Below are 27,465 nucleotides of genomic sequence, written 5' to 3'. Positions count from 1 at the left end.
TGTGGTTGTTCTAGCACAGAAATTCCTGAGTACATATGATTTTTTCAAATATTTTTGGTTGTGGTTTTAAGCATGGCCGTTACTAGGAAAACACAAGTTTTACCAATAGAAATATTAATTTCTACCATAGCTCCCACAGAGAACTTTCCCCAACTATTTCTATGTTCTCCTGTCTCATCTAACATGTGGGTGAGAATGAGAACCACAAAGATAAGTTTATGGTCAACGTTTTTTGGTTTTAGACAGGATATTAAGACAGTGTTTCTGTCAATACTATATTTCCTTTTCTTGTTTGTTAATTATCCGTAACATCAGGGAGCAAAAGATGGTGGTTATGAGGAAATATTGACGAACAGCGATTAAATAACACCTCATATCCTCCATCATTCTCCAAAAGTTAAGAACTCCAAAACATGTTGTTCTGGTGTTAAAAGATGAACAAAGCATTCATAGAGTTTTTGTTACCAGCATACTTTTTAAAAAGATCAAAAGTGTTTCATATCAGGATTCAAAAAAGGAGAAAAGACTTGGACCAAGGAGGAAGAGGGTAAATCATCTTTCATTGTTGTTCAGTCTTGTTTAATAGTCCATGCTGGTCTTTATGTAGGTCAGTTGAAATCAGACTGTTTTGGCCACTGACAGAACAATGCTTTCTGCTTGATGTAATAGCACTAGTCTGTCTCACTACCCACAATGCACAGCCCTGATACCACTTTCCAAGTTATATACTCATCCGATCGAGGTCAGACTGCCTTAAAAGGCCAGAGACGGCGAGCATGCAGCTGTTACATTCAACAGCTTGAAATATTACCCCTTTTTTCCATCTTTCTCTCCTTTCGTTGTCTCAGGAGTTTAAAAATATGAATTTTTTTAAATTCCTGCGTGTAGACATTTATAATTTATATTGTCAAACTAAGGTAGCAGTTGGGTCAGACAAGACCGTTATTAAAGGCGCAATATGTACGATTTTTGCATTAAAATATCCAGAAAACACCAGCTCAGTGTTATGTAACTTGTTCAGTTGTGTACTTATTATCTCAAATGTTACCAACTATGTTTAAATCCAGAGAAATTCGCATTCACAAATCTAACACAACTTTGCAACATTGTCCATCAATGGTAGAAACCATGGCAAAATAGCAAGTCTCATAAAAAAAAATGTGGAAGTAATAGTTGTATCATCTAACACTCTGTTGTTGTTTCACACAGTCGTCATGGACTACAATTATTCATTTTTGTTCGCAGCAGGTTGTGTCGCCAAAGATAACTCCAAGAAACATAAACTGATGGGTGAATCAAATAACCCAAGAAGAGTTTTGTAGAAACTCTTTGAAGAGGAGAAATAAAACAAGAATCAAATATATGTGTGGCATTTCCTAACACTGTTTAACAAGTCTGGTGAACAAGTCTATGGCAGTGTAACTAAATACAGTATACATAAATAGTAAAATGCTTTTTGCAAATGCTGTGGGTACTTTAAAATATACTTTAGTATGATTATTTTGAACACACAAAACTGCGCTGAGTTACCCCACCATTTAATTCGACAAATAAAGTGACGTATGAGTAGTAATTTAGCATTAAACATTACGTTACTTGCAGCTAATGAAATAAAATCAAGTGATCAAATGTAACGGTTTTAAAACTTTTGCATTACCTCATCCATGACCATGATTTGTTAGTCCCATAGAATTGATTGGAGGTAAAGACGGCAACTCCTATAATTCCACGCACCTTCAGTGTCATCAAGCTACACCTTTGTTATTGCTTTGAATATGTGACCTCTAGCAGCAAAAATTACATACAGTGCCGTTAATTGAGAAAATAATGAAAAATTACACAGACTGCACCACAAAATATTTCTAAATGTTTTATTTGGAATAAATACCTTGAAGCATGACGAGAGAAAAAAATATGTATAACAAGACGTAATAGGTATTTACATGACTTGTTTGTGCACAGCCAAATGGATGTATACATGGTATACAAGCCCATGCAGGACATTGAAATCTTTTGCTGTAAGAATGCGCAAAAGAAAAAATATGCATTAAAGTAATACAGAAACCATCTTTTAGATGGACAATATGGTCACTCTGAAGAACCTTGATCAAAAACGTAACGTGTTTTTGTGTATTACAGGGATTTTCACTTACTGATTTTCACTTGCCACTGAAGCACAGGGCACGACACTGTACAACCTTGTGCCACCAGTTCTTAAAATTCATTATAATAGTAATAATAACTTAGTTAAAATGGCAACTGTACCAGACAGGGCATGATTATAGCAGCTGCACCTCTGGCTCAGTGGTAGGTAGAGGACAGGAGAGGAGATAAACAGCATTACAACGAACAAATAAAAAAGAGTTCTGGTTGAAAGCTGGATGGGGAGAGAATGAGTTTGGCAGTACAGAACATGGCTGACAGCAGGAGATATGCTGGCCAGAAAAAAAATTAGGTCTGCTGAGCTAAATAACAGTGACTTTAAGGAGATGAATGGAGATGGCTAACATGCTAACACACATGTACTGATAAAACACAGGCCTTGTGTACATAAGGCTTCTCATTGCTGTTTTTGTTTTAGGGGACTAATACATCGGTGAAGACTTAAACATTTCCATGATCTGTACTTTGTCAAAATGGACCCTCTGAGTTACTGCACGTCATCTTGCAGCAGTAAAGGTGGATCATTGGATTGCACGAAAAGCCTTGTGGAAAGTAGTTAGAAGTTTTCCAGTTACATTACAACACAGATGACTTCATTTATTTGCATGACGTAAAGCATTGGGATAACCGGCTTCCTCGCTCTATTTGTGAAAAAAATCTAATATTTAAGCCTGTTTGTTGATACGAAGGACGTGCTGATAGAAATGTAGCCTGTGCTTCCTCTCAGTCCTTAAGCAATGTGAAAATTTGAAAATTAATGAACAGTTACTTTTTTCTTTTTCCTTTGCAAATATGAACCCCCTCTACAAATACTCCAGTCCCATTCTTGGATGTTGATCTTCATTTTTGGTTAATAATTAATTGCTCCCCAGGAAGAAAAAAAAAAAAGGTAGATCAAATGGTAGATTGCAGCCAGTTCCATGCAGTGCAAGGGCATTTCTGAGCAAGTTTATTATATGCCCTGCGGAATGTTTCGGTTAACCCAGATGGACTATATCAGTGCTTGTTGGCTTCTCTCCACTGTATGCATTCATTAATGGCCATTTCAAACATCAATTAGCTCACACAAATAGAGATGTTTACACTGATGTCTGCAGAAAAAATTCATCCGTGCAGTTAAAAGCAATGTATTTGTGCAGATTAGGCTTTAAACTACACTGTTCTATTGGCCTCGCATTGCAATGCCCAATGTCATCTCATTAGTAATCACAGGTATTCGTATAAAGTGTGGTTCTATCGCATTATTTTCATGTTTGCATAGACACGTCCATTACTGACATGTTAACAGCATCTCAAATGTAAGCATTTGACATATTAATGATTTATAGGCATACAAATGTTTAAAAAATTGTTTAGGTTTATGGAATATTGAACTGATGTAATATGTTAATTGTACTGCATTTTTTTCAATGACATTACTATGTTTAATGTCATCACATTTTATTGTTTTCTGCTTAATTTTAAATAATTTACATTAATCTGCCTATTTTTATATATAGTTGAGAAGTGGTTAGCTTCAGAATAGAGGTGGGATTAGGTAACTGTACAAATATATTTATAATATAATAAAGAATTCATAAATATTTTAGTTTTGAATTCATAGTTATATACTTTTGTGTTTTAGATGCTGTCAATACGTCTTTATGCCATTTATTCAAACAAACAAAAATATATATGAAGATATTATGTACGAATACCTACGAATTGTAATGACATCAGGCTATAATGCTATTCATGATTATGAATTTGGTCTCATCTGGATGATTTACAGGTGATGGGTTATGTAATAATTGTTACAATTGGAGGTAGAGTACTATATGCATTTGTGTTCAAGCCTGTGTATGTCATGACCTCAGTTGTCTGTATTTGGTCATTTTTTTGTTGTCATTTTTTGTCCCTTTGTCAGGCAGATGAGAAAATATAACCTATGATCCAAAACATAGTCTTTTTTCTTTGTTCTTTTCTCTTTTGAATATGCAATTCAACAAAAATAGAAGGTCCATGTAGAGCAATAATAAAGGATTGATTATTTACAAGAGGCTAATGAACAGAAGTCCAGCTCCTGTGGCTTCTTCTTGTCTGCACACTTCTCCCTGGAAAGCAACGTTCCCACTTTTGTAACGCAGTGAAGCAGGCGCCGTCTGAAACCCTTCCCACAAGTCTTGGAGCAGGGGGACCAGTCGCCCACCTCCCACATGGGGCAAGGGTCTCCACATGCCTGAATAGCACTTGGCTTTTGGTTAGGGTCACAGTCCACCCCAGGCCCACCATCTACCCCAAGACATTGCACCATCCTCCTCTGGAGTCCATTACCGCAAGTAACTGAGCAAACACCCCACCCTGCCACCACCCACTTCCCTGGTTTTGGTGCGATACCTTTGTCGTATATAGGTGAGATTTTGTCCTTGAGAAGATCTGCCTCCTTTCCACCTTTACCGATTCCTCCATCTTCCCTAAGAACACTGTTTTCAGCATGTGCCTTTTCTTCTTTCTTTTGCACCTTGTTATCTTTGCTCTCCCGTGGCAAGTAGAAAGAATAGCGGATGCGTGGCGGTGTCATCTGGCCCACTGACAGCACTTCAATTATCAGGGCTTCACTCAGAGGCTTCACAGCCTGTAGAGTCTCTGAGGACCCAACCGTTCCACTGTAGCGGAGCAGGCTCCCTTTCACCAGAATATCCTTCTCCATGGCTGAAACCACATAGTTTCCATTCAGCAGGTACTTGCCCTGGTTGTTCTTGACAGCAAGATAGTTGTCATCACTCATGATGCCCTTGTAGCCACGCTGTCTGATGTCGACGTTGGAGGCTCCCATGGGAAGCATGACCACAAAATTGTAACCATGCCTGAGAAAAGAAAAAGTATTAGAATGTTTTTTTGCATAATCTTTTCTTTCCTAGTACTGTACTGTATATCAGTTGACCAGTCTGCATGAATTGGGAAGTCAAATTTTCCTTGATCTTTTGACATATACAGTAAGAGGTAATTCTATAGGAAAATAAGCTGTAAGTTTCAGAGCTCAAAACTTACTTGTTACTCCAAAAACAGCTTTTATTAAAACCATTTTGTCACATTATTATTGTTATTATAACATGTTATGGTCTCATTATAAACTTTAATACATGTTTTACATTGTTGGCAAATGTTTCAACTATTTTACGAGATATTTTTCAACGTTGGAAGTTCCACACGTGTAATGGCGGGAACTTTGAAAACAATTTTAATATGCAAAACTGTGACCCAATCATATAGCATTGGGCGTTTACTTCAAAGTCTTGAATGTGGCATGCCCATTTAAATGGAGTGTTTGAAAGAGAGGGTCAAAACAGGGTTGAAAATACCTTATTATAAATTATGTAAAAATGGTATATTATTATAAGTGAAACTGAGAGAACAAAAAAAATGCCGTTCTGTCATGACCACTATCGTCAAATACGATTGACAATTAGCATTCAGTTAGGATTGGTGGTATGGTTCTGTTCTGGGCAAGAACTCCCTGCGCATCCATGCAGCCTAGCATGATAAGAGCAGGGAGAGCAGCAATAACCCCCCTTAGGGTAAACAGAACAGAACCAACATGAATGTATTGCAGATATCATTAATTCAAGATTTATAGTACAACATAATTTCGAGAATTTATTCGGATTCAAAGGGCACTCAGAAGGCCAAATCCTGACTGGCGAGAGGAGGAGCTGGGGATGGAGGAGGGTAATTAGCTCCTGAGAAACGTGATAGCTGCTGATAATACTGAAGGAGCTTGTACAGTATGTATACAGTGATAAGCGTCGTAATCCTATAGGTAGACGTGGATCAGCCTTTAAGATTATTTATCTTCTTATTTAACTTCACTTACATGGGCTTGGTGAAAAGGCCTGAGACCTTCTTGCAGTTCTTGTTATCTCCTCCACAGACACCACACTTGTCAAACTTCTTGTTAGATCCCAGTTTTCCATCACAGCCTGCCTTGATGCATTTGCCTTGGACACAGACTGATGAGGAGTCAGGAGAACATGGTGTACCATCAACAACCTATAAAAAGCAGAGAAAAATTATTGAATTTATAAAAAATTAAAGCATTTTATGGTGACTATTCTTTTACAAGGGCAATTCTTATACAACTATTTTTTTCTTTAAAAATCAATGATTCATGTATTGATGATTTAGATACATCAATTATTTTATATGTAATTGAGTGAAATGATAGATATTAAAACAAAGAAATATAGAAGATACATTAGAGGATTACACTAGATAAATCCTCCTCAATGTTTCCAAGTGCTCAGTTTTAGAGCAGCTTTGCAAAACAGGCTGATTTCAAGAGGTTTGCTTGATTGTGAACTGGGAGAGAAAGGGACAGGATCGGGACTCGAACTTGGGTCGCCCGAAGTGCAATCACGCTACATGTTACATACTACACGCTGCCTACGAGGCTATCAGCTCCAACAAAAGGCTGATTTCTAAGTATGACGTGATGTGCGGGCGTCCAGCCGAAAGTGAAAGAAATTAGTCCAGTATGTCTACCTAGTGAAAAAAACCTATACCAAAATGGATTTAAAATAGTATGAAATAAATGTAAGTATACTACAAATCTATTAACATATTTACTGACATATCACTTGAGACTTGTATAATATCATTCTTTAAATGCTAAATATTTAAAGTGTACCTAAAGAATACTTGCAATAGTTCCACTTTAGCACAATCAAATATACTTAAGGATATCTTTTGTTGGACCTCAGCGCTATTTCCGGATAACTAAAGTGCCTTAAGTACAAAATTAGTTGTTCCAATTTAGCAGATTTTAAGTATACCAATTTAGTACACCAAAAGTACAATTGCAGGGTATTGATATTAAGTTTATATAAATGTATTTGTAGTATACTTACCATAACATAAATGTATTTCAAATACATTTTAGTATATTTATTTTTCACTAGGGTACTATTAAGCTATTTCTGGCTACTCTGTTGACCATTTGTTTTGGATGAGTCACACCTTTAAATTAGCAATGAGGCTTACTGAATTAATGTACTGTCTAGTCTTTGGTATTTAATTTTATTTTTAAAAAAAGTTATGCATTTGGCAAAACATGACTTGAGTAGATTTGAGTTTTTTCAGTCTCCTTAAGAGTTCAAGCTCTGAATAGTTTCTAGTGTCAAACCCTGGTTAAGTCAGTCTCATAAACATACCTCTAGCCATGACATAACTGTTGCGTCTGTACAGTTTCACTCCACACAACACTCACAAAAGATAGGCCCTTTCAACTTTAGGTTATCGTTCCTCTTCCTGACCACTCAGCTCTGTCTGCAGTGACGTCTGACATACAGTAAGTGTAAAGCAGCCATGAAACAGCAGGTAAGCTCACCACGTACTTTCTCCTCTTACATGCGTATAGTAATATATGTTTTTAATTTAATGATTCTTTTCCTTCCAATAAATTCTTAGATGAATGTCCACTAACTCATAACTGTTCTGATATTGCATATTTAGCCTTTCATGTACCAAACTATTGCAAATGTATTTTATGGTGTTAAGGTGTCTTAGGTTCACTTTATATCATAATCTCTTGTACTCGCTTACGTGATGTAAACTGTAGGAGACCCTATAAATTATTGTGTTTTCCACATCCCCCATAAAGCACTCAAGCTCCATTATCTCCAGTTTTTCATGAGACACAAACTAGGTTATATAAATTATATTATCTAAGGCTATATTTTATTAACTATATATATAGAGAGAGAGAGAGAGAGTTAACATAATATAATAACATTAATATATTTCCCCTGAATGCATGATATTCATATTAAAATAATATTTTTTGTATTTAGATATTTTTATGCTTTCGAACCCAACTTTGCTCTATATTTTTTCATTTTTCACAAGTCATTTCTAAATGTGGTAGATGGTTCTTAACACTTATTGCTCACCTTTGGTGCAAGAACATAGAAGTATCCTGTTCCATTTGCCCTGCAGATCAGCTTGCACATATCTTTGGCCGACACACCAGAATATTTGGGCACCCACACCACAGAAGGGGTGAGCCGGTTAGTGTTCAGACTAAACCCATTATAAGCTTCACACTGCTCCTCACGATAGCTCTTGCCTAAAAAAAAGGGGGCAGATTAAAGAAGAGCACATTCTTGAAATATTTTATTCCATATGCAATGCATACAAAAAAACTAAAATTATTCCAAATGTTTTTTGTTTACTTTATGTATCCATTGATGCTGATTTTTTGGATAAAAAAAAAACATTTTGAAATGGTTTTTAAACCTGTGTCAGTGCATGGGGAAAGGTTGCAGGACCGGTATTTGACCCTCACTCCCTGACAGTATTTGCCTCCGTTGACTGGCACAGGGTTGTCACAATCTCTCTTAGACAACTGCACACCACCTCCACAAGTTCTGGAGCAGGTACCAAATGACCCCCATTTACCCCATCTGCCATCCACCTAACAGAGAGGAACAGGAAGAGGGGGGTGTCAGAGCTCACTTGACCTTTAAACATTAAATATCCCTTGACAACAGAACATTTTACTTCTAAACCCCAGATGACTCAGCCACAAAGAACACTATACGTTCACAGGTCATGTGCAAATTCTTTAAGCAACAGGGCAAATAAACCAAGGAACAGGTCAAGTGGAGTACGATTAACAGGCTGACATCAATATGTCAAAGCTCTGTTGTGTCACATGACATCTTTCACAGTGAGAGTTCCTTTAAAATGTATGCGTTTGCCAATTTAAATCCAAACAGTGACTTTTTTTTTTTGGCCAGGCAGTGTGTGAAGGTACCTTAGTTTTAGTTATCTCCTGTTTCTCCATGCATGTGCCCCGCATGCAGAGCTGTCCATCCCCGCAGCTGGTTCCATCTGCCCACGGAAAGTGTCTTGTCTGGCACACCAGTTGCCCACGGGTCTTCCCTGTGCACCATAAGCGTTGACATGGTGCCTGCATGAACGGGCAAGGCTTTGAGCCGGCACCGAAGGCAAGCTCACACTGCCGCTCTAAACCATACGATGCACCAGGAAGCACGTCTGGAAGAGCTAATGGTTTCTGAGGTTGATCCAGCAGACAATCACCTGCAACGATATCAAAGAATAACAAAGTTACATATGAAGGCCTCCGATGCAAACGCCTCTAAAAGCCACCTCTGTCAAAAATGAGATAATAATATTGAGTGAATGCTCTCCGCACATAGTATACGTTCATCAAATACTTTCATTTTAAACTCACTAAATCCCAGCCTCTGCCCATTCAGAAATGCCGGTACTTAGGTGGAAACCTATACAGTACGTAGGAGCTTGATAAAAATGCTAATATTAAACGAAAACTTTAGATGAAAGCTTTTGCATCTGAAGTCTTCAAATATAGTTGTAGGAAATTGTATTTACAGCACTTTAGATATTTATGCTTGCTCTAATTTTACCTGGTTTTCTTATTATTTTATTAAAATATACAATTATTTTACAAAAAAAAAAAAAAACTGGGGTGAAAAAAGTAAAAATTTTGGGCTTCGGGTCATTTTGACCCGCGAGGGAAGGATGAGGGTTAAAATACAAAAAGTATTGTTTTTAACAGTAAGGAACTAAAGTTTAAATAGATGGCTAAAATGTGGGCAAGGCATGATGTATTCGTGATATTTAGATTTTTATGTTTATCAGAGATGTCGGTGTCTTAGTCTACAGAGGGCAAATACCAACCCTGAGAGGAGTTCTGAATCCCACAGGGACCCTACTGTAAACCTTCACAGAAACACTCCAGTCAAACAGTTACATCAGTTGCCACACTGTTTAGACAAAATTTTAGATCACAGAATTTTGCAAGCTGTAACTTAAGCTGACCTTGAGACATCTATTTCTTTGAAGACAGCTTTTTAGAAAGCACCAACACTGAGATGTTAAACCCAGACTCTCTAAATCACTCTATTTAGCCCTAAGCTGACTCGTATACACTACCATTCAAAAGGGTACAGTTAGATTTTTAAATCTCTTGTGCTCACCAAGGCTCCATTTATTAAAACATACATTAAAACAGTTTTGAAATAATATAATATATATATATATATATTATGCATTTTTTTTTAATTGCACCCATTACTCCAGTTCTTCAGTGTCACATGATCCTTCAGAAATCATTCTAACATACTGAGTTGGAGCCTGAGAAAAAAATCTTAATATTACAGATGTTATATTATACGGTTGTGCTGCTTAATATTTTTTGTGGGGGAAACATGATTTTTCAGGATTATTTGGTGAATAGAAAGTTCAAAAGAAAATAATTTATTGGAAACATTTTTTTTTTGTAACATTATTATGTTGGCTTGAGAAAGCCAGCACACTGAAATGCTATTTAAACTTAATATTATTTTCTAAAAGACTCAATTTTCTGACTACTACTTCTAGAGCTTTAATTCTCTAAAGCACTCGCCTTGGGCTTGGTCTGAAGCTCGTCGCTATATACATTTGAGAAAGAAAGCGGCTGTGTATCGTTGAATTTGTGCATTATGTCTTAAAGCGCCCGCATATCTGTCTTTAATGTTAATTCAATAAAAAAAACAGACAAAGACAAAAAATCACTCACTGGCATTGGCTGAAAAACTTTTGTAGTATTTAGTAAAGACTATGCAATGTTATTTGACATTTGATTTTTCAATTCCACCTACAAACCTGAAAACCTGATTTATTTGTCCTGCTTGTGCTTTGATTATAGTTAACTTTAACTTGTATGTATAATTTAGCTGTAATCGCTTATTTAATAGAATACAAAATAGCATGGGTCACAAAAAAAAACTTTTTTTGTGGTGGGGCCAGCTCCAGAACACCGAACAGAAATGTGCTTTGAGTCAGGCTGCCCATTCAGGCTTTCTCAAGCCAACACCAAAATTTGTTTACAAACTTAACCTCTAGTTAATGTCTTTACTGTCACTTTTGATCAATTTAACGCTTCCTTGCTGAATTTAATTATTAGTTTCTTTTTTAAAAAAAAATCTTACTGACCCTGAACAATTGGTTTCATAGCTGCTCTAACCCTCATGTTAAACGCGTAACTTAATTAGACACTAAGGCAATCAATAAATAAAACATCTTTAGTGTTTTTGTTTTTTTCTATAGCTTAAAATGACAAAATTATATATATTTTTAAACTAAACACGCTACATTTTGATATAAACATATATTTGTATGGGCAAATTTCAACATTTAGTTAGAGATACTTTGTCAAAAATGTGTGTTATATTTCAATAGTGTTGTAATTTCTTCACTTTCAAATGGCTTGAATTTTGTACTGTAACCCTGTAAAGGCCAAATATACAGGATTAGGCATTATGCAAAAGTGCACACAGTTGTTATGTAATTCACGTTACAAGCAAACCATATTCTGGCCACCTCAGTTTGCTTAAAAATTCATGAGCACTTTCACAAGTGCGCAAAGTCTCAACCTACTACGTTTTACTTTCTTTGACTTACCATGTCCACTGTCCAGGTAGTCGGTGATAATGGCAGCACTGCATGGGGACCAAGGACTGGTGCGGTTGATTCGGATCAGAGTGGGAGACATCATGTGATTGTCCTGCAGCTTGCCAAAAACCTCCTCACATGCCTTAACATTATCATGTGGCATATTGAATACATGTCCTGCAGCGGAGGAGGAATAAAGGGGGAAAGGAAAGAGTGAGAAGTTATGAGAACACAGAAGAGGATAGAAAAAAAGAGACATAAAATGCCATGTGTGCCAGCACTCCATGCTGATGTAAATTAACTATCTGTGGAAATGATACAAATGTAAGTTTAGATTTTTGCCTTTTAAATCACCAATAATTCCAATAACTTTCATACAATTTTCCTGTCAGCAATCAGACCAAAGCTATGCTGAGTCACTTCTACAATACCTCCAACAGCTCCCCACATTTCCTCCCTGGCCTTGAGAGGAAACATTTACAAAACCGCCTATGAGGCTTCCTACAGGGAAACAAGCCACTTCAATAGAGCTTATCTTTTCTCAGTGTTCCACTGAGCTAATCTGAACTGAATGAACATCATCTCTGGGACAATGATCCTCAAGATAAGTGATTTCAGCACCTCAAAATAAAATAAGTGACGATACAAAAGGCTTGTTGTTGAAGCATTATGTTTGTGCTGGGAGATATAATCTGAATACTAGTTAAGGAAAACTGTTTTGAGTGTGAGTCAGTGATATTGTGCACAATGTATTAAATTAATATTTTAGCTGGAGAACCCTGTCTGGGTGAACCGAATCAAACCAGCAGCTGGTCAAGTGTTACGGCACTGGGCAGTCCATGGACGCAAGTCTCAAGGCCCTTAACTGGGCAAAGCAGATTGAGCTTCACTTGGTCCGCCAACACAAAAGGAGGAAAAGGCCAGCAAGATCGTATAATATGCTATATTCGTGGGTACTTTGGGCACGCAGCCCAGTCTTGGGTGTAAGATGGCTTTAACCCTACCCGGAACCAATTTTAGAGAATAATGTGTTCGAATTTTAAAGACGAGGCACTGCGCTGCTCTTCTCATCCGTTGTGCGACTCCCTTAAAAAGACCGCAACATCAGAGCCAGTTGTTGCCAGAGCCCACCGCCCAGAGAGTCTTCCTGTCGAAACCCCTAGCAACCGTAGCAACCAATTACGTTCCGTGGGGAGGCTTTCTACAACTTGCTTCAACAGTTCCATTTTTCGGAAAACAAATTAAACACACACACCAGTCAACAATAAATCAGATTTATATTTTTTCTTAAATACATTTGAATAATAAAACTAAACTAAAAAACGGGCCAGTGAGTAATGTGGGCGGGCCAGTGCTGCCCCCGGCCCATTACTGGCTACGCACCTGGGCAGGACATCAAATAGCCAATAGCGTTTATTGTACCTCACAGACTGCAATTCATACTTGACAGCACCATGGAAGCAAATCCGAGTGCTGAAGATACGTTGGATTCAATAGTAGAGGTGTAAATAAATTCTAGCCATTTCATTCTTAACCAACGTACAGTTGGAAAACGGAATGAAACTCGAGCGATCAATGGAGAAAATGAATGGGATTTTAAATGCTACAACCCTACTGTTGCGCTTTTATACATCTGTTTACACTTACCAAGCTCATGGGCAGTAGTGAAGGCAGATGGCAACCCATCATCTTCAATCACAGAACAACTTCTCTTGGGATCACACATGGTGCCAACATCTGCCATACCCAGTGTGTCACATGTTGAGGCTCCACACAGGTCCTAGATCCGCAAAACAACAACAAATTGTGGTCATTATCCTTATCTGAATTTTTTAACACATTGTAGATTTGATTTGTAATTACAAGTCAATTTGAGTACAAATTAATGTTTTGCATATTTAACCCATACAAGGGTAAGTGTAATTTAAAATGGGTAAGTGTTTTTTAAATACACTTAGCATTCAGTAAATATACAAATTGGTGATATTTTCCAATATATATGCTAGGGAGTGTCACCCAATGGCATGTGGTTTCAACAACCCAATCTCATGAAATGTGTCTCTATGCACGCATTGTTTTTATCATGCAATTTATACGTGAAAATTTGTTTTCACGTGCATATGATACGCACTGTAAACCCCTTGGGTAGGATTAGTGGTGTGGGGTACGTGCGGATTGTACACTTGGGTAGGATTAATGGTGTGGGGTACGTGCGTATTAGTGTAAACTAATTTGCGCATATAGTATAAATTGCACGATAAATACAATGTGTGCTGGAGACGCATTTCATGAGATCAGGCTGGGTTTCAATCATTGGTGCATAAATCCTGGAGTAAAGTTATAATATTAGTGATAATAAAAAGAGAAAAAAAAACTTTCAGGCAGCACTAATATGCAGGTAAATGTAACTGAAGAATCACACTAACATAATGAAAAGGAAAGTGAGTGAAAAATAAGAAATAGTAAGCTAGAGGAATGTGCTTTTGATTTACATGGAAATATTTCAGATAACCTAAATATCTCTTATTTTTATTGTAAAATACAATATCTCAGTCCAAAGGAATTTCTAACTGACCTATATTGTGTTATATGAATTGTCTCAAAACATCTGTTGAGCCCTACTGACTAAACATCATAATAGCAGGTTTGCTCGTCAACCTTATCCCATGGTGCAACACCCTACCAACTCCCAAAAAAGGACTAACACTGACTGCGGTCATAACCTTAGCATTAAAAGTAGAGTTTATTTCTGGCTACAACATGCTTAAAGGGAACAGAAGCTTCACCACATTCAAAAGAGACTCCTTTAGCACTCAACATTTGCTCTGATAGCTTTGACCACAAATTAAATTGCATTGTCTAAGCTGAAGTCACAAATCAGCGTGAGCAACAACTCATATATTATAAACATAACATTGTTAGTCATTTAGTTAAAGTTCAGGACAGCTTTTAAGGACAGGGGGTTTCTTCTGGTCTCTCTCATTTTTTTTTTTTTTTTTTGACCTAGTTCTCACATCCTCTCTACATTTCGTGATGTATGAGAATCCAGCTGCTAACTCCCAATGATCATCATGGGGCTAATCATAAACAAAGTCCCCTGAATCTTTTTAGACCTTCTGACGATAGCTGCCTCACTCAAACATTCAACAGGTCAAAGAACTTCCCTGTAGTCAGGCATCTGCCAGAAATAAAGTGGTTGGGAGTGTATTCTTCAGTCATAATTTTGTGTGACAACTAATCTGTGAGACAGAGAGACAGGGATAGCTGCAGATCATAATGGGCGTGCAAAAAGGTACACAATGCTACAACAGAAACTAAACCCTAACCCTACCCCACACCCTAACAGGCTGCTTTCACGACCAATTGTAAAAACCTTTCGGCATGCCTCCGACCTTTCTGCATGACCTGACTCTACACTCAGGATGAAAATACAGCAAAGTTGAAAAAAAATGCAGCCTATTAATACATGAAGGCAACATGGCCTCTTCCCATAAATGCATGTAACAGGAAAGGTGTGACCTCTTTTTCTAAATCCTTCCATTCTCCACTACCTCAACACCAGCTGTTCTATGCACATGGGTTTTTAACTTCACATTGGCGATTAAATTAGCCACTCTGCTTTAGTTACAAGTATACACAAACAATCTGAAAGCAGACGGTTTGCTGATTGGATTACTAAAGAACATGAACAATTGTAGTTGCTCACAATTATGGTGTTAAGGTCATTACTTTGGTCATATGTCCACAAAGTAGACTGCTATACACAATCTATTACAAATAAACATTCAGGGAAAAATAAGTTTAAGTTCAGAAATATATTAAACATCTGATTAAAAATGAGAAACCCGTAGGCCAGACCCCTGTTCTGAAAAACGTGTACTTGTGTGACCTGGATCTAAAATCTGTTTGGACTGCTGGTTGAAATATGAAGAAAAGAGCAAATGAGGTGAAAGGTTTAGTTTTTTATATGCAATATTTATCAGAAACCATTTAAGATATTATCTGATCAGTTTCATGTTACACCGTTGAGTTATACCCTCAGTTCAGACTCCAAGTGCCCGATGACATGCTTTGGTAATAAAATATGGTATGGGCCTTTTCACTGGATTCTAGCCATCTGCCTGTGCCAGGTGGAGGAAACAAAATCTTTTTCAGGTCCTGGTTAAGCTAATGGTCCAGTGCTCTCACAATGTTAGATAGACTTCCAAGTCATTTCAAGTAACTTATCTATCCACTGTTTTTTATCCATCCTCTATGTTCGGCCAGAAATCTCTTTATCCTCAGCAAAACAGGGGAGGGAACTTACCCATACTCTTCACAAGCAGCGCTGACCCAATTGGCATCCAACATTGCAAACATACGACTTTCATTATGCCTTTATAAAATCCAAACTGTTCCATATGTGCTTTTCTCTCTCTTTTCCCTCTCTCACTAACTCTTGCCTTCCTTCGCACTTTATATCTAGATCATTGTTGTACTTTCTCTGATAAACTATTTAACTCTACCCCTGCAGGGAAATAGTGGTTATATGGTTAGCAACCCAAGTAGATGTACACTTCCAGCACAGTGTCTGTGCAAACAAGCGCATAATTAAATACAGGCCGCATAGCAATCAAATTGTAGTGCTTCAAATTTATAAAATTGAGATGATTTTTCTAATGATTGCAACAGTGTATTTCCCAATTATTATTTGAGGTATTTCGTTTTCGCCATCTTGTTGTTTTCATTTTGTTACAAAAATCTCTACTGCGCAAAAAGCTCAATAAAAGAGTTTCTCTTGAATCGTACCATGTGACGAACTTGAGAACCACACAGACTGCAAAAAACAAGCTCACATGGCAGTCAACAAGCTCCAAGCTAGTGATCATTTTCAAACCAAATATGTTGTTATATAAAAATAGGAGATGGGCCTTTGTAGCCCAAGGCTGTTGGTTACTTTTAGTTTGCCAAATAAGGAACATAGCTGAAAAGGCAGATGTAGGATTGTGCAAATGTTTGATGCTAGTAACTTTAGCAATGGAAGCCTTAAGGCCTTGCATTATTATTTTTTATATCTTGTTTTCTCATGATCTCGACATAACAAAAGTTGTTTTCTCATGATCTTGACCTAATTTTCTTGTGACCTCAACAACAAAAGTTTTCTCGTGATCTCAACTTAATTTTCTTGTGATCTTTAACATAAAAGTTGTTTTCTTGTGATCTCAATATAAAAACTGATATTAGACATTTGATAAACATTCAATCTTTTCTTTAGTGTTAAATGACGCAGAGAACATATTTGAGCAAACAAGCTGAATTTCATGAGTTTATAAATCTGTTAAAAAAGTTTATATCAAATGCATAGATCTTGTACATTTGTATCTTAAAATTTGTCAGTGCCATAGTTTTGTTTTAAAGGGGTGGTTGATTATACTGATTTTACTTTTCTAACTATAGTTAGTGCGTAAAGTTTGCTGTTTGAGAATAAACAACATCTGCAAAGTTCCGATGCTTAAAGTTCAAAGCAAAGGCAGATATTTTATTTGAAAGAAATTGCTTTTTAAGGACTACAACAAACTTCGGACTACACGACATTCCTCCCGGGGTTAGTGACATCACCAACCCCAATATTTACAGAAACCCCGTCCCAGAACATTATTTATAGGTTATCAAGACAGAATATGCTAATCAATGACTAGAAGATAACTTCACATAAGCTACATAAATTCATCCACTAACCATTCAGAAATGTTGTCTACATGTCACTTCTTCTTGAGTCTCTCCATCTTTCTGACTCCGGTTTGAACATAAAAGGCTAAAAGTTGTTGAAATTTTCAGTGCATATCTGTGTGAGGTAATCGAAGCTGCTAAGGACAAGAGCTCTTGAAGCTCCGCCCCCTGTACTGGGAGCAGCAGCTCATTTGCATTTAAAGGGACAGACCCAAAACGAGGCGTTTATTTATTTTTTTGCTTACTTTTTTGCTTACTTTACTTAAAACGTGACAAATTTAACATGCTATATAAAAATATCTGTAAGGTATTTTGAGCTAAAACTTCACATACACACCCTGGGGACATCAGGTATTTATTTTAAATCTTGTGAAAGGGGCATTATACCACCCCTTTAAGATGCACACCAGTATTCTTTTCTAAGGGCCCTTTCACACCTACCTTGTTTGGTCTGGATTTTCTGACTTTTCAGTTTGATCCGAATCAAAATTACAGGTGTGAAACCTCCCACGGTCCGGACCAAACAGATGAAATTTGGTCGGACGAAAAGAGGTAGTCTCGGTCCGGATCAAACTGAAAAAAGGTTTGGTTTGGACTTTCATACCATTTACAGGAAGTTCCAGTGGTTTTTGCAAGATTGTTTGCAGTCTTCTCCTCTCCTGCCGGCGACAATAAAATGTTTGTACAATGAGGACGTTCATTTGGTGAATTTGAACTAGCCTCGAGTATAGATTGTGCTGCAAGTAATGTCGTAATAATAACAGTATAGTGACAAAGATATGCCTCTGTTCATTCATTCTTGTCAAAGTTACCCACCGAATTGACATCACGCTGATGTCAGACGCACGTCCATTTACAAACCAATCAATGTCAAGATGCAGCCCACATAGATGATGACGACAGGACGCAAGTATGTCATGTAAAGTTCTTTAGTGCGCTCGAATAATTGCAATGTGAAACCAAAACGTACCGAATGTATAAAATGTTTTAAAACATGAACTTTGGTTCGGACCTTGGTGCGGACTTTCAGGTGTGAAAACGCCCTAAAACACGTTTATAAAAGCTACTTAAATGTACTAATTGAGACCTAATACTAGGTTAATCTAAGCCCTGTCTGTGAAACCAGGCCTACATGTTTAACTTTTATATACCCCACTAAAGCATTTTGTTGGCAGATATGATTAAAACACTTAACCCCTTGACACCTGAATTTATTTATATATATTTATTATATTAAAAAATATATTATGTCTGTTTCTGGCTCCAAGCTGATGCTAAATTAAGGTGAGATTGTTCATTTTTCTATAGCATATAGAATAGATATAAATTTAGGTATGATGCAAATTAGCGACAACAGGCATTTATGGTCAATTTTTTTACAAAATGGTAAAATTAATTTAAAAAAAAATCCCATCTCAGGTATGTAGATTTTATTCATGTCACAAAGTTGTTAGAACTTCTAAACTTTAATTGACAAATTAATGAATCTTGACAACAGCAAGAAACAAAACACTCTCCTACTCCCTAACATTGTCAGTAGTTTTTATACATTCCATGTTACACTCTGTTTAACTCTTTCCTTGTTTCTCCAGTGCATAAGTGAACAAAAAAACACACTATAATAAGTAAATTAGACTCCGTCAGTTTAACTCTGTCCTTGTTTCTCCAGTGCATAGTGGACAAAAAACACACTATAATAATCTGCCTGGTTGCTTATAGAACGTTGTTGCATTTATTATGTTCTGTGTTAAAACGAAGGACAGGAATTGCTTTTATATCATGCTATTTTTGTAATGATTATACAAATAATCTGCCTAAATAAAATGCATGTGAGTGCTGAAAGCCATCCAAATACAGCATTATTATAGGTAGCCATTATAGCCGAATGGACGAATGTCGCAAATTTGCTACAAACAGAAATCTCCAAAGTACTTAAAAAATATTCATCACATGAAGTCTATTTGAATAACATAGCTATAGAAGCAATCAATAAGCTGGTACATATTTTTATCTTAGCACAACTTGCCTCATTTTGGGCAATTTCTCCACATTTGCGGCCTTGATATGCGGATTTTGCTAACCAAAATATTAGTTTCTGTGAACCGGATGTAGTTCCCACTCCGAACGGTCCTACGAGAAACCAGTGTGTGCAAAAGGTTCCTAGGTATGTATCAAATCAAATGTGCACAAACCAAGGGGGTAATCCATCCGCCGGAAACCGAAGCTTTCCCGGGGGCCGCCATTGGCTATCAAGCCTTCACTTGCTGTTTACATTCCATTGACTCCCATTCATTTTGGCGTCACTTTGACAGCGAATAACTTTACATCTGAGGCGTTTAAAGACTCCATTTGTCGTGTTTCTTTAGAAATAAATAATGGACAATGTATAAAAGGCTCCATTACCTTGTATCTTACGTTATTTCCCCGTAGAAGCAGTTTTTGTAAAAATAGGCTAATGATTGCGTCATAACCACTCGACTCTCTGTCACACAGACCAGAAATTACCGTATTTTTACAGAATTCGCGACAGTCGGCGTTAAGGGGCCCACTGAAGTGCCTTGGAATGCACGGCTTTGTATGATACATTGACATAATTTCCACTGAAACAGGATGCTAAGGCAGGACATATTGAATGGCTCCTCCCCCTTTTCAAATTAGCCAATAGCATTTAGTTTACCTCACAGACTACAAGTTGTACTTGACATCACCTTGGAAGTGAATCCGAGTGCTGATGATACGTTGGATTCATAAGTAGAGGTCTGAATAAATTCTAGCCATTTCATTCTTAACCAACGTACAGTTGGAAAACGGAATAAAACTTGAGCATTCGAGAAACGTGACGTGACATGTCACTTTAGCATAGGGAGTGGGATGCTTTAGATTCTAGAGAGCATTTGATTGGACAGAAGATCCACCTTATTCACAATATTAAGGCTAACATATTCATACTAAAAGCTAAAAAAAATTACATTTTGATTTCAAGGGGCCTTTAAGTGTTAAACTGCTAGCCTAAGTAATCAGACAGCACATTCTCAAATAACCTGACACCAGCTCAGAAGCACAGGAATTATTCCATTTAATTTTCCCTAACATGTTATGTGACAGTTTGTTCAGTGTAGTATTTCTGCAATCCAGTACTATTCTTATATTTGCAAATAAATGCAAATAAACTTCAGATGCGCCTTTCTGTCTCCATGCTGTTCAACTGGTTTGCTGTTACCACTTACCCAAATTATACATAACACAAGGATCTATTATAAAATAACAGTAATGCTCTACATGAAATGTCAAGTAGGCTATATGAGTATGCAAGAATAATTCCTTCAGCAAGGTGTGCAGTTTGCATAGTGGATGTACACAAAAAGCAAACATTATGATGTAAAGTAGATTGAATTACACCACCTTGTTCAACACTCAAGTAAACATATTTTCTGGGAGGCTAACGACAGTCATCTGATTATTTGAAACAAGTTCTTAAACTTGTGACGCTGTTCTTAATGCTATTGCACTAGCTGACAGTTGCCTCAAGGTCCTATAACTGTAACTGCCTCCTTAACAACTGCAGTTCATGTGCTGAAGTTGCAAGTAAAGTTTTGTAAATCCATCGTATGTCACTATTGTAATGGTTACATTTCATGTTGCCATAGCATGACTCTCAGTCTCTCTTGCAACAGTGGCTTAGTTACAATTCTTGCTCTGGTTTTTATTGAATTTGAACTGTTGTAATTTTGCATGGCTGGCCAACAATGACTCATTTTGAGACTTTTCTTGTTTCTTGCAACAAATGTACTACTTAAAAAAACATACTCGCTGCCATGTTTAATTTTGTGAATAAAAATACCTACAATAATCCACTGCAGGTTTTGATGCCACTACATTATTTGACAGAACGATGTACTGAAAACAGAAAAAATGTCCCGTCTGTACAGATGACAACGTTATCGAAATAATTCCTGTTCACACGGATCAGTGAAAAAGACTAAAAATGCTGTATTATGCATGCCAGGCAAATAGTTGGCAATGTCACTTGGTAAAAAAAGACTACGCGTCTGCGCACATATGCATTCAATCGCGCGTGCCTAGACTAAACACAATACGCATGTGCATGCCATCGCTGTTTTCACAGATTCGCGTTTTTGAAGTTTACACAGAGATGATAATAGTATACTTTATACAGTTTCAAAGTTTGTGTTCTCAGGCTACCAAAACGCCGTTGTCGTGTAAATGAACAGCCAGAACGCTTAAAACGTTTTCTGTTTTCCTTTGAAGATGGTGTCGTTTAAATGGCCCCTAAATTAATAAATGAAAAACTGATGTTTACAATGGAAATTAATCAACACTGAACTTACTTGCTAGACATTGCTGTACAGCAAAAACAATATTTGGTGCATTCATTTCTTGTTATCACTGTAAACCTGCTTTGAAACAATCTGTAATGTAAAAAGCGCTATATAAATAAAGCTGACTTAAAGGTGAAGACAGAAAATTAGGTCACAACAGAACAGGGTGGATAAAAAGATAGGCCTATGTCATTTGATTTCCAGGCTGCAGCTGGTATTGAAGCTCTGCAGCACCAGCACCCTAGATGCTGTGTCCACGTAGGGTTTCTCTCTTCCCAGATTCTCCTCATCAAATACTAGTAATAAGGAACAGACTGAAAGAGGGTGGGAGGAGAAAGAGTGCTGAATATCACTCACAGCTGCGACTGTGGTTAGGGGAAGCTCCCCTCGAAACTGGACACTTCCCATAAGTGTATCTCCCAAAGTCCTGTATGAAACTCCCTTTAACTCTTTTGTATACATTGGCCTTGTTGAAATAAACAGCTTAAAGAAATAGTTCTGTCATCATTTACTCACCCTCATGTTGTCCCAAACCCATTTGACTTTCTTTTGTCTATTGAACACACACACAAAAAGTAAATAATGTACTGGTAACAATTTTCCATTCAAGCAAATGCACTTTAAAACTTCAAAAAGGATGCAAAAGAACCATAAAGTACATTCCAAGTCTCCCGGAGTTATTATAGTTTTGTGGGAGGAAAAGTCTGAAATGTAAGTTCTTTTCTTCATTAATTCAAGATCTGTTTCAGGCTGGTTTTTGATAAAATCAATTGAAAATATACGGTATAAACTACTTTTAGGATCCTTTTCTGATCTGTTTTGAAGCTTGAAAGCTCCAGTCCCCATTCATTTTAACGGAATGGAAAATAGCAACTAGCACAAAAATGTCTGGGTTTACTGATCTCCCTATTTTAGCTCTTTAATACGAAGGATTGCCAATTCATTAAGATGTAATCTCCATTTAAATGTCAGGGGAATCTACATTTTTATAGATGCAGTATGTCTATATGTTCAACACATACCCGCTATAGTGTTCATCTATCATACATCTCTTCATTCATCTGTCTATCAATTGATATTTGTCATTTCATTAATATTTCTCTCTGTATTATTTATGCAGACTTGCATAATCACAACCTACTCAGGTTGAAAACGTTTTCCTTTATGTAGGTTAGCAGATGTACAAGTCTAGCCCCTCTCCAAATCATCTTGACTCGTCCAAGACCATGGAGAAATCCGACAATCTCTCTCTCTCTGTCCACAGGGAGTAATGAACATAATGAGTGGAAGAATGTAGGGAGTAACTGTGCTCTCTTGCTAAAATGCTTCATAAGTTCCCTTTGGAGAAAAAACAATAAAACATTTACTCCTCTTAGAATGATTCACTACAGCTGTCATCCAGACTAGGCAGACATAACTGGTCTGGATGTCCAGCTCAGGTCATGTGTAACTGCAGCAGATTAGCAGAGGATACAATGGTTGCACTCATCTGGCGTGTTTGGAGCTGTTTTCACACATACAAGCGTTCCTAAAAAACAGCTGACAGCCTAAAATGAGTTAATGTGGGTTAGTAAGGGTGAGTCGGTGCAAAGGAGTTTCTGTGTGAGTAAAAGCATAATCTGACAGACTGGAGAGTGAATGCAAAGCTTTATGTAGCCATTCCTTAATGTTGCCCTGGTCAATGTCATTGAAAACAGTTGATAACAGCTGGAATGAATAGAAACAAGGCACTATTTGTGAGTAGAAACTTTTATTCTGCAGTGGGGTTAAATAAGGGCAGGAAGATGTGAAGTTGAAGGAAGTTGATGTTATCACTAACAAGCAGAATTTCATACAGGTTAGGTAACCATCTTTAGGTTATCATCTTTTAATTTGCCCGTCATCACAATTTATGTAAAACAGAATAAAGGTTGTTGGTGTTTTGTTCATTTCAGATGGAAATGACAGTGAATTCCATGTACAGGTTCAGTTTGGGAATTTTGTGACAATAGATAGGGTGAGCCTATGTTGAAAATTGACAAAAAAACAATCGACTATAAAAGGATCATTAAATTGGTCAGTACTATATTCCAAATCTTCTTGAGCCATGTGGTAGTTTTTGCATGAAAAACATAGGGGTTTGGAACGACATGAGGGTGAGTAGCCTAAATGATAACAGAACTTGTATTTTTGTGTGAACCATCCCTTTATCTCCAAATAATCACACTCTTTCTGTTTTCTAACAAAATAATCTTCTGAGACCTGCCAATAGTTGAAATGACTTTAACCTGTGACGTAATGTCAATGCTAATTTGACCAGCCATCTAAAGACATTGCACTTTTTTTCTATTTAGACATTGTACGTCCAGTCTCAAATCAGTTTCCATTGCTAATCCTGCTCTAAATGCTTTCAATTAAAAATAATGCTCCAAAAGTTCAATGAGCAAATTAATTTATCACTCTGCTAATTATGCATATGTGAATTGTATCTCTGCTGATTCATAGCACACATTCCTACTCGCAGTGCGGTATACAGGGCAGTAGCTCCAAGGCAGGCCTGACCCATGACCTTAAGAACACTTATAAACATGAGGCAACTGCAGGTTAACTGGAGAAGCCGCTCTTGTTGCAGCCTGCCTATTACTATTTGAGACACAACATATATTTCAAAGTTTAAAAAGCTTTGTATACCAATATGTGTTCAGATATATATATATATATATATATATATATAAATTAGGTTAGAATAAAAACTCATTCAAGCATGTGCAAAACAATTTTTACAAACATGATTTACATGATTAAAACACCGTATTTATACTTATGCAGTGCACATTTGGACTAAAAAACGGTGATTACAGTGTTATCATAAATCATGTCTAAAGTGGGTTTATTATTGGGTAAGTAAATTGCAGCCGCCTGAGTGGTGTTCAGTTTTGTTTCATGTTGCAAGCCATCTTGATATAATTACCACAAGATACATTAGCCTGATCATTCTATTCACTGATTCTCATACTGCCCCCTATTGACGAAACGCGCATTACCCCTTACCTGTTTTGTGAATAGGATTGCCGTATCCCAATACTCCTCGTGCTTGTCATTGTTTTTGTTCAGCTTCTTCTGCCAGGTGCAGAAATTACGCAGGGTCATCGCCGCGTTCCCGGAAACCTTGGGTCCTTTCTCTTCCTCGTTAATCACCATAAACTTGACAACCACGATGTTGATAGAGTTGAGAATGGTGGGGTGTTTGTAAAGCTTAGCCGCCACGGACATTAAGGTCAGCACGTAATGCTTGAGGTCATCACCGTGGAATTTGGCCATAGATTCATCGGCCACCACTAATGTCTCTACATAACGCGGAATGGAGACGAATCTTTTCGAGCGGTTTTTCAGAACTGACATAGTGATGTTACTCATGTGTTCCTTCATGTGCTTAAACTTCGCCAAAGACTGCGCAACGGTGTGGGTCACATCGCTGTCCACGCCGCACCTTGACGTTGAGTTTCCACTCATATTGGCGTTAGATCTGCGTCTGATGACATGCGCATCCACATTATCCCGACCGGTGTCGTTAAAAGCCGGCTTGACGAAATATTCCCAGCCATCGTAACCGAATGCGCCCTGCAGCCCCTTGCACAAACTGAGCGCTGCATAGGAATATGGATCAGAATTCACCTCACCGGCATAAAAACACCGGCTCAGATCTTCACTGTGCGCGGAATTTTGAGCAGTTGGGTCGGCGCGCGTCGAGAAACCGGGAGCAATGAAGCTGGAGTCCGACTGTAATTCGAGTACAAAATCTTGTTCAAATGCACTTATTTTAAATACAACTTTTTGCTCCAACGTGTTATCTTCTCCACCGACTAAACTGTTCTTGACATGATTCAGTCTGACGGGCACGCAAAACTGACTCTGCATTGAATTCACATTTTCCAATTGAGCATAGAACACGTTAACAAGAAGAACTGACCTTAGCAACAAAAACATGTTTGTGCGCGAGAAAATTGATTGATAAAGCGCAAATTGAGATAGAGTGAGATGTGGATGCAACAATATTCCAGGATGCGGTTGCACTAAAATGTTGCTTTTGCGCGTCCACAAAGTGTGAAATCCACCGGTCTGTGATCCATCCCTTTCTTGTACCTGTAAACTGAAGCGGCTCTGCTCATCTGTCGTCTTTATGTGCGCGCGTCATGTGCAAACATCTAGCGCTTGTCATCAGAAGTTTTTGGGGAGGTGCTCGAGTGCGCTCACTGTGTATGCCTCTCGATTTAAGGTTAAGCCTGCAACTACTTGTGGCTCTGTGAGCTTTCGCATCATCAGCCTGCAGCGCTCCAAGAGCCGGGTTTCCCTCCCACTTCATTTACGGCATCCAAACAGTCTCTTATGATATGAAGTTAGCAAGGGGAGAACAGCACATGGACTACACACACACACACACACATACATATAAGTTCTAAATATGTTCTATTATGATCTTAATTTATTATTTTCATTTTTTAGTCTTAGCTTGTACATGTATCTGTTATGGCTGCATTTATTTTGATTTATTTTCCCTTTTCTAACACCTTAAGTGATATAATCATAATAATTTAAGGAAAGGTTATGTAGCTAATGGTTTCTAAAATTTATATAATTTTTCCATAATTTCTATATATTTTTTACATAATTGTTTGTGTGTGCTTGACCTTTTCCAAAGGCTAAAACAGCTTGTCAGTGGGGCAGTAGGCCTACCCTTACTCCTATCATAAGGATGCATATTATAGGGCTACCTTACAGCTGCATTGCACAGTATAGTAATATGCACCTTTTTGGTAGCTAAGGTCTTTGGGCTGATGTCCCAGTGACATGCTAAAAATACAATTTCTTAATTGTGTCATTTGCTGAATTCAGAACCGCATACTTGTAGGCATTGTACTACTTTTACCATATCTTTCTATGGCAGAAATCGTAAGAGTAGAATGATATACGATTCTGAATTCAGCATCTGTCATGACTGCTAAATTTAAAAATGGGCAATTTGAAGTACTTGTTCAGTGGACCCTATTCAGTTATGCACAGGTGTAGGAGCGACATCTTGTGGTAAAACAATTTCAACACAGCTTAGTAAATATATATATAAAATAACTTTAAACTAGCCTACGACCAGTCATTTCAGAATAACCTCTTTCCATTCCATAGCCTATTGGACAATGTTTTGTACCGTAGGATGCCATATATGATATTTTGTTAAATTGTTATACTAGCAGAAAAACCTCCTGTTTGCAACTTTATACTCTAAATGATACAATGTTGCCCCTTAGCGGTGGTTTTTAAAACTAACCTGACATCAGCCACTGTACGCTGCGCTATACGCTTGTGCTGATCATGAAGAACTCGCTGAAACACGCTCACTGTGTAGGCTATATTGTGAATAACAATATGTCCCTCCTCTGATAATTATTTTAAGATTTGTCTTTTTGCTTTGTTCTTTAGAGCTTTTTTTATGAGTTTAAAGGTAGCAGGATTTAACTAATTCAATGCCACAGATAGAGAGTCTGGTCATGGTTTTGCGTTAATTATTTGAAATAACGTAAACTAGCCTAGGCTATTTCAAACTGAGATGCACTCCAAAACGTAGGCTATTTCGGAACTTTTCAAAATCATACATTTTGATTTATAGTTGGATATTCAGATGTAACCTTGCTCGTGGGTACACCGCGTTTCTTCCCAGATTTTCACTGGTTTAACACGCACTCTAGCATCTACATGGTTGACACTCAACACATACTTTGAGTGTCCTGCAGCATTCCAGCCGGCTGTTATAATAATAGCTGAA

The 27,465-nt window shown here is 37.5% G+C and overlaps 1 protein-coding gene and 1 long non-coding RNA gene across 2 annotated transcripts in view; one reads left to right on the top strand and one right to left on the bottom strand.

The window, feature by feature from the left end:
* LOC306995266 overlaps nucleotides 1–12,265 on the top strand; it is an 86,446-nt gene extending 74,181 nt beyond the window's left edge. Inside the window, exons 3-4 of the long non-coding RNA XR_013796826.1 lie at nucleotides 11,645–11,943; nucleotides 12,060–12,265. This is a non-coding gene — a long non-coding RNA (uncharacterized lncRNA). The remainder of the gene's footprint in view (nucleotides 1–11,644; nucleotides 11,944–12,059) is intronic.
* On the bottom strand, nucleotides 1,869–25,973 carry adamts15a (ADAM metallopeptidase with thrombospondin type 1 motif, 15a). The gene is made up of 8 exons (XM_079606729.1): nucleotides 24,699–25,973; nucleotides 13,267–13,399; nucleotides 11,629–11,796; nucleotides 8,957–9,243; nucleotides 8,437–8,614; nucleotides 8,091–8,266; nucleotides 6,017–6,192; nucleotides 1,869–5,009 (listed from the first exon to the last, which is right to left on the bottom strand). Exons 1-8 carry the CDS (start codon nucleotides 25,632–25,634, stop codon nucleotides 4,190–4,192), a joined length of 2,874 nt encoding a protein of 957 aa, XP_079462855.1. The 5' UTR covers nucleotides 25,635–25,973; the 3' UTR covers nucleotides 1,869–4,189.
* Nucleotides 25,974–27,465: the final 1,492 nt, after the last annotated feature.

Source organism: Phoxinus phoxinus, assembly GCF_949152265.1.
Source record: "Phoxinus phoxinus genome assembly, chromosome: 3".
Taxonomy (NCBI): Eukaryota; Metazoa; Chordata; class Actinopteri; order Cypriniformes; family Leuciscidae; genus Phoxinus; species Phoxinus phoxinus.
The sequence above is the reverse complement of the archived record's forward strand: the minus strand, read 5'-3'. Positions and strand labels throughout refer to the sequence as shown.